At 35.3% G+C, this 8,414-nt stretch overlaps 1 protein-coding gene across 1 annotated transcript; it reads right to left on the bottom strand.

The window, feature by feature from the left end:
* Positions 1-6,311: 6,311 nt before the first annotated feature.
* Positions 6,312-7,274, bottom strand: LOC114033012 (olfactory receptor 4F3/4F16/4F29-like). The gene has a single exon (XM_027848452.1). It carries the CDS (start codon positions 7,272-7,274, stop codon positions 6,312-6,314), a length of 963 nt encoding a protein of 320 aa, XP_027704253.1.
* Between the last annotated feature and the right edge of the window lie 1,140 nt (positions 7,275-8,414).

Raw genomic sequence — 8,414 nt, 5'->3', positions numbered from 1 at the left:
GAATAACATACACACTCATTAGGGATATTGGTCTATAGTTTTCTTTCTATGTTTCAATTTTACCTTTTTTAGGTATCAAGACTACATTTGTGTCATAGAAGGAATTTGGTAAGACTCTTTATTTCCTATTTTTTAAACAATTTGTGTAGTATTGGAGTTAATTGTTCTTTAAATGTTTGTTAGAATTCACTTGTAAATTCATCTAGTCATGGTATGTTTATTTTTTCTTTAGATCATTTATAAATTGTTCAATTTATAACTTGTTTCAATTTATTTTCTCTAAGATAGAGTTATTAAAGTATTTTACTTTCTGTTCTCTTGATCTGGGCTATTTATATTTGTGTAAATATTCATCCAACCACTTCATTTAAATTGTGAGATGGGCAAACGGTATGGCAAAATAGGACCTAATGATTGCCTTTATTTCTTCTTTATTGGTTATGAATTAACTTTTTTATTTTTCATACTGGTAATTTTTTAATCAAGTTATTTAGTGGCATTTTCATTTTTTTTTCAAAAAATAGTTCCTAGTTATATTTGTTAATTCAATGTGGATTTTTCTTTTACTTTCAATTATATTAATCTCTTCTTTAACTTTTAGGATTTCTATCTTACTGTTTAATTGATAGTTTTTCATTTGCTTGTTTTCTGGGGTTTTTTAGTTGTGTGGCCAGTTCAATGATCTGCACTGTCTTTTATTGATGAACATGTTTAAAGACATAAATTTTCCCCTAAGTACTTCATTGACTGCATCCCACAAATTCTGGTGTATTATTTCATTTGTGAAAAGAGAAAAATTAATATTAACCCTGATTTCTACTGTACTGATTTTGCAATGTAACTATTATTATGACATATTGATTTTTTAATTGCATTAGTATCTGCCTAAATTCACCTCACTCAGAAAAGGAGTTTTCCCTCTGAGTTAGTTTAAAAGTGAGGTTGAAAAGAAATTTGGTATCATTCATACTGAGCATGTGATGTCTATATGGTATCTGTAAGCCCTAACTCACTTAATCTAGTGTGCCATCCCCAAAAGACATATTGTTAGTCCTTGCCTGTCCTTGTGCAATTAGGGGAGGTTTGATCTCCCCCAAGAGGGCAGCAAACCTGGTGGTACTTATTTCCTGGCCAAGATTACAAGACACAAATGAGTCCAATAAAAACAATATTCCTTACTTGCCAATGAGGGGTATGATTAGCCACACCTGAATGCCAATCCACTTTTCATAGTACAGCCTATTGTGATGCCCCAAAACTACCCATACCCCATTCCATTCCTGCATATTAATAATGAGGTCCTGTCCCCCCCACTGGGGATGCTGGTGGTAAGTCTGGCCCTTTTTGTTAACATTTATACACATCATTATTAATACACTGACTTTGCTTAGAGTATGTACTTCAGTTTACCTTTATTGCATTTACTCACCACACCTTGTTTTCTTTATCTATAATACAAATATTGATTGTTTCTATGATTTGTTCTTTATCCATCCCATTCTTTTGGATTGAGTTTCTTTTAGTAACTTTTATTTAGTTTGGTTTTTATTTAGTTTCTTTTATTGCTTCAAAGGTTATTTATTGAATATAATTTTTATTGCATTATGGTAGGTCAAAGATGTATTTAATGCTTTTGCTTTTCTGCAATTATGAGGTTTTATATTCTAATACATGATCACTTTTTGTGAAAATGTATGCATAACTAAGAAATAGTTATGTTTCTTTCTCTTCTCATTCAATATTCTATCATATCTAAGTTTTCTAAAATTGTATTCAGGTATTTTGTTTAACATATGTGTATATGAAAATTCATTGCCTATAATAATTTTTAGCAAAATATTGTTTCCCTGTCTATCTCTTTTAGTCAGGTCTATCTTTGATGTTGCTTTTTTTAAGACCATGTTTACTATTCTTGTATTTTTTTAACTTGATAGATACTACTGTAGCCCCTTATTTTAATTGTGTATATTATGTTTTAATTTTTTCTTGTAAATAACAGATTGTTGGACTCTGGTTTCTAATCCATTCTATCTTTTTCCATTTGATGGGTGAATTCATTCTATTCACATTCACAGTTATGTTTGTTCAATGATTATTTCCCTCCATCTGATTCTCTTATACTTTTCCTTCTCTTTTTTCCCCACTCACTGTTTTAAGAATATCTTTTGCATCTGACTAATATTTCCCTTAATCTACTCACTTTCTTATCTTCTCCCTTTTCCCTTACACCCTTTCCCACCTATTTCCCCATTGGATAAGGTCTGTACCCAACTGTGTATGCATATGTATTCTTCCATCCTTTTATCAATTCATAAGAGACTGAAGTTCAAGTGTCACCCATTCTCACTCCCCACAATCCCCCTCTTGTTGTATAGACATTGACTCGTGCATCCTATTCATGTGAGATAATTTTGCTCATTATTCCTTTCCCTTCCCCCATCTCTCAGTATGTTCCTCTTACCTACTGTTTTCATTCTTATTTTGAGATCATTGAAACATAGAATTCCTTTCAGATCCTCTATTACCCCTGATGATTATAGAGTTCTGAAAGAACATAGGTATTATTTCCCCATTAAAGAATGAAAATAGTTTAACCTCATTCAGACACGTTTGTTTGTTCATATCTACTTTCTTATGCTTCTATATGTCAAATTTTCTACTTACCTCTGGTCTTTTCCTCATGGATTCTTGGAAGTCCTCTATTTTGTTAAAAATCCATTTTTCCCCTGGAGGATTATAATCAATTTTTGACAAAGTTATTGTTGATTATAAGCCTAGATCTTTTGTCTTCTAAAATATTGTATTCTAAGCTCTCTGCTCCTTTAAAATAGTGATTGCTATATAATGGTGACACCTCAGTGCTGGAATCATTTGTTTCTGGTTTCTTACAGTATTTTTAACTTGACCTTGGTACTTTGGATTTTGGCTATAATGTTCTTTAGAGTTTTCATTTGGCCGTTTCTTTCATCTCTTTCAATTTCTACTTTGTCCTCAGATTCTAAGATATTTGGGCAGGTTTCTATTCAAATATGATTTCTAGAATCTTTAGTTGTTCATGGCCTTCAGGTGATTCAATTATTTTTAAATGATCTCTCATCCATAATTTTCTAGGTTAGGGTTTTTTTAAGATACTTCCGATGTTCTAATTTTCAGTCTTTTGATTTTGTTTTATTATTTCTTGGTGCCTCAGGGAGGCATTGGGTTTTATTTATCCAATTCTAATTTTCAAGGAGTTGTCCCCTATAATTGCTTTCTGACCAGGCATCTGACCCCCACTTGCTGTCTCTGAGCTGAGAGCTCCAGAAGCTGCTGCTGCTGTGCTTGCCGCAACCTACTCTGAGGCCCATCCACAGTGCTTCTGCTACATCCTGGCCAACTCCCATATAGTACTTATTATGGGCCAGGCACCATGCTAATGCTTTTTATAAATATTATCTCATTTGACCCACGCAACAACTCCGCAAGGTAGGTGCTATTGTTGTCCCCATTTTACAGTTGAAGAAACTGAGCCAAATAGAGGTTAAGTGACTTGCCCAGGATCACAAAGTTGGTAATGGTGTATGGTTAGATTTAAATTCAGGATTTTCTGACTCAAGGTGCAGAACTCTAGCCACTGTACTGCCGCATACCTATGGTAACAAGAATGATAGACAGAAAAGGAACCACTGGAGTTTGTTGAATGGGAGAGTGGTAGAGGGTATGATGATAACCTGAACATAATAAGGTTATGGGTTCTCATTTATTGATTAGTTTCTCCTTGACAGTGTATGAATGAAAGCAGAAGTAGAACTTGAAATTTGGTGAAATAAAGCTAAAGCCTGGTGTATATATGTAGAAATCATAGTAATAATGTGTATACTCTCTGAGGAACACAGGTCAGCTAGGTCTTCCCTACATCTAACATGCAACTCTTATGTTTTAAGTATCCGAGCCCATGATGTGACATATCTTTACAAGCTCTATCAAACATCTTTCTGAATAGACACCCTAATCAAACAAGATAGGATTTCAGATACCCACACAGGATGTGAGGCGAGATATATTCTGTGTTATAGTTGTTTCCTCTAGACATTCTTGAGTCAGAGAGTAAAGCAAGACATACTCACCATTCAATAACTTAATGGTGCAGAAAGTTGACTGGAATATATTGGTTCTATTATCTTCATTGAGAAGAAATGATAGATTTTTCTCTCAACTGATTTTTGCTATTTGAAGAGGGAATAATGCATAAACTATTCCATTTTTCTTTTCCATAGGCTATGCTTAGCTGCCTTTGATTGACAAAATCAAGTGTTTTCTTGCTAAATTGGTTTCTGGGATCTTATAGCTTTATTGTTGTAGTGAACTTACTCCCACACATAAGAAAATGAGGGAATAAGCAAAATATAAAATTAAATACTCCTGAGTAAAAGTCTTAATAATATTACAGTGAATTACATTTACTTTTCCTGGAAACATCTCCACTTGAATATAACTCTAATGAGTACAGAGTAGGTGATAAAAATATAATCTGCTGAGTTTTAACAAAATCAATATGGATTTGTCATTCCTACTCATGCAATTTAAACTACATTTTGATTAGAAAAATAAAAAAAAATTTCTTCTTATTTATTTCTTCCTTACTTCTTTCAGTCAGCATGCTTTCCTTCTACAAATATTTACAAAGGATCTACTATATATGATACATTGTGGTAGACACTGAGTCCAATATAAAATTGAATGATACAAGCTCCTTGAACTAAGGGGGCTTACACTTGAGTAGAGCATACATTGTGGATAACAGGACTCTAAAAAAATCTCCAAAATGGGAATTATGTGCAAGAAATATAGCAATTTCAGATATCTCCATAGTCAAGGAAAACCAGTACCCAAAGGAGGTAATATTCAATGAATGAGCAACAGAGAAGGTTAATCTCTATCTTCTGACATGTTCATTCAGCATCCCCTCCACCAACATCCACCACATTCCTGTAGTAGGCTTAAATAATTCAACCTACAAGTTTGCAACAGGATTGAACTCTACCTTCCCTCCTCCCAGCAGTGAAAAACCAAAAAGCAGAAACTTACTCAGGCTAGTACAGCACTGCTGCAGCTCTGTGTTGCAACAGAACTCAATTGGAGAAATGAGAAACAGAGAGAACTAGTGCCAGCCAGATTGTGGGTTCTTAGTGGAATACCACAAATGTACACAGGTGTTCTGCTCCAGTTCTCTCTGTCACACACACACACACACACTGAAGTCACTTGAAGCAGAGACTGAAGTCATTGAAACATGAATTGCACAGGAGGTTGAAAGAACTTTAAGGTCTGGACCTCAGGGAAACCATCATCAAAGGGGAAGGAATCAGAAAGTGAGTAATATGGGAATATAAGAAGGATAAAAATACTGAAATTACTAAATATCTCAGAATGAAAAAGACTAGTTACAGATTTTGAGTCTTTTGAACAGATTAACCAATAGGAAAGGTATTAATAACAGAAGAGAATATGATCAGAAAAAATAAAAGGACTTAGAGACATAAATGAAGTATACAGTATGTCTAACAGGAGTAAAAGGTACAATAATATCAGAAGAGCATGCATTCAATACCCATAGAGAAATCAGAAAAACTTCACTGGGAGATATTTTAATTAAACATTGAGTGAGGGATCTACCAAAATACTTAGACTGAGAGAGAATAGACAAGAAGACCAGGGGCCAAAACCAGCATGAGCAATGGTATAGAAGTAAAACAATGGTGTAGAGATAGAAGATACCCATTTGGAACAAAGCAAATAGATTTTGTTGAAATCAAGAACATTGAAAAATTAATAGTATCCAATAAGGCTGGAAAAATAAGTGCTTGCCATAATCTGAAGAACAATAAATGCAAGGCTAAGGAGTGTGAACTCTTTTGTTATCTGGTTTATAAAAACCCATACTGTATAGATTAGGACCACGGAATTTACATGAAAAAAAAGTTGTTTTCCTGAGATTCTTACAGCTAAGCTCAGCAAGAGCCAAGCTTAATTGTAAGTACAGATTCTTACAACAACATGACACTGAACTAGGTACACAACAATTGATTGGGTTGTATTCATTAAATTCAGAATTATGGCTCTCTTTTCTATGTGTTCCACATGAAAAAATAGAAGGTAGGAATAGGAGTGCTATTCCCAGTGATTAGCAAAATAGCTACACCTATAGAATACAAAAGATCTTTTTAGGGTGTCCTAGGTCATGATGTTCCTATGCATGCTATCCCACACACAGGTCTGGAAGCATTCAGCACCATTTTGAAGTGTCTTTTGATTTTATCTCATAAAATCCATCATGATGTCTCCTTAGAACTCATAATTTTCCTGCTCAATCTTTTCATTGCCACCTTCATGTCTTTGTTCCTAAATGTGTAGATGGCGGGATTCAAAAGTGGGGTAACAACAAAATCAAGAACGGCCAAAAATTTATCCAATGACAAGGCAGGGAATTCCAAAACATAAGTAAAGAAACATGGAGTAAAGAACAAAAACACCACAGTGATGTGAGCTGATAGCGTGGAGAAAGCCTTGGACAAACCAGCAGATGAGTGATGTCTCACAGTGACAAGGATGAAGATGTAGGAGATGATTAAGAGGAAGAAGGTGCCCATGGAGATAAGCCCACTATTAGCAGTGACCACATGCTCTACCCAGTTGCTATCTGTGCAGGCAAGTTCTGCCACATGAGGAAAGTCACAGTAAAAGCTATCTATCTTGTTAGGGCCACAGAAGGGCAAGTTTACAATGCAAACAAACTGAGACACAGCATGGATCACCCCAATCACCCAGGCAGTCACTACAAAACAAATGCATGTTTTGCGACTCATTATGGTCAAGTAATGGAGAGGCTTGCAGATGGCTGTGTATCTGTCATAAGCCATGGCTATGAGTAGGACCATCTCTGTTCCTCCCATGACATGAACAAAGAACATCTGTATCATACACCCTGGGAAAGAAATTACCTTACATTCACTGAAAATGTCAGTGATCATCATTGGGGCTGTGGTGGAAGATAGGCCCAGGTCAATGAGGGAGAGGTTGGCCAGCAAGAAGTACATGGGGGAGTGTAGGTAAGGGTCACAAACCACAATGAATACAATTAAGAGGTTTCCCAACACAATTCCCACATAGAATGAAAAGATAAACAAGAAAAGAAGAATCTTCATCTCCCAAGAATCAGACAGTCCCAGCAGCACAAACGCAGTTACCATTGACTCATTTGCTCCATCCATTGATATAGTTGGCATCACAGACATTAGATGACCTGATGGTAGAGAACAAGAAAGATATTAATAATGTGAGAATTAAAGGCTGATGTCCTATTTTTTCCCAGCAGTGAGTGCAGGAGGCCCTAGATTTTAAGCATTGGAAAGAAAACATTGGGGAAGTCACAAGAGAAAAAGAAAAGTTCTTGGCAAATCTTACAAAAACAGAAAATTACAATTGTTGGCAGAGCTGAGGGTAAATAGGTACATTAATACACTTGGATTGGTCAAAACATTCTAGAAAATAATTTGGAATATTGCCGCAAAAATTACTAAACTACTATACTCTTTGACCTGTAAATATCACTATGAAGCATGCACCTCAAAGAGATCAAGAAAGATAAAAAAGGTAGCATAGGTCAAAAAAAACATACTTACAGCAGCTTGTTTTTGTGGTAACAAATAACTGAAAAATAAATGGTTGCCCATCCACTGAGGAATGTCCAAATAGATTACATTATGTGCATGTAATGTAATCCAGGGGCAGCTAGGTGGCACAAGGTATAGAGTGCTGGCCTGGAATCAGGAAGATTCATCTTCCTGAGTTCAAATCTGGTCTCATATACTTACTAGCTGTGTGATCATGGGCAAGTCACTTAACCCTGGTTGCCTCAGTTTTCTTATCTGTAAAATGAATGGCAGAAGGAAATAGCAAACCATTCTATACCTCTTCCAAGAAAATTTGGACATGACTGAAAAATTACTCAAAAATGTAATACAATTGTGCTGTATTTAATGATGATGGTAATACATTCACAGAACTTCTGGAAAGACTTGCATAATGGAAAGAGTAGTGAACAGAACCATAACAATTTATACAATGACAATATTGTGAAGATAAATAACTTTAAAAGGCTTAAAAACTCGGATCAGTGCCATGACCAACTACAATTCCATACACGTCCTGATGGAACTTGCTAGCTACCTCCTTACATAGAGGTGATGTTGCTCTGATTGAAGAATAAAGAAAGAGACCTAGAACAAAAAATGAGGTACTTGGAAGTAATCAGGAATGGGGTGGAGAGTTAGAAGGAAGTAATAAGGGGGAAGAGAGAGAAACTAACAAGCAATATCAGTAGGACTGGAAGAAGAAGAAGAAGAAGAAGAAGAAGAAGAAGAAGAAGAAGAAGA

This window comes from Vombatus ursinus, unplaced genomic scaffold, assembly GCF_900497805.2.
Source record: "Vombatus ursinus unplaced genomic scaffold, bare-nosed wombat genome assembly UNPS02006479.1, whole genome shotgun sequence".
In the NCBI taxonomy this organism is placed as follows: Eukaryota; Metazoa; Chordata; class Mammalia; order Diprotodontia; family Vombatidae; genus Vombatus; species Vombatus ursinus.
The sequence above is the reverse complement of the archived record's forward strand: the minus strand, read 5'-3'. Positions and strand labels throughout refer to the sequence as shown.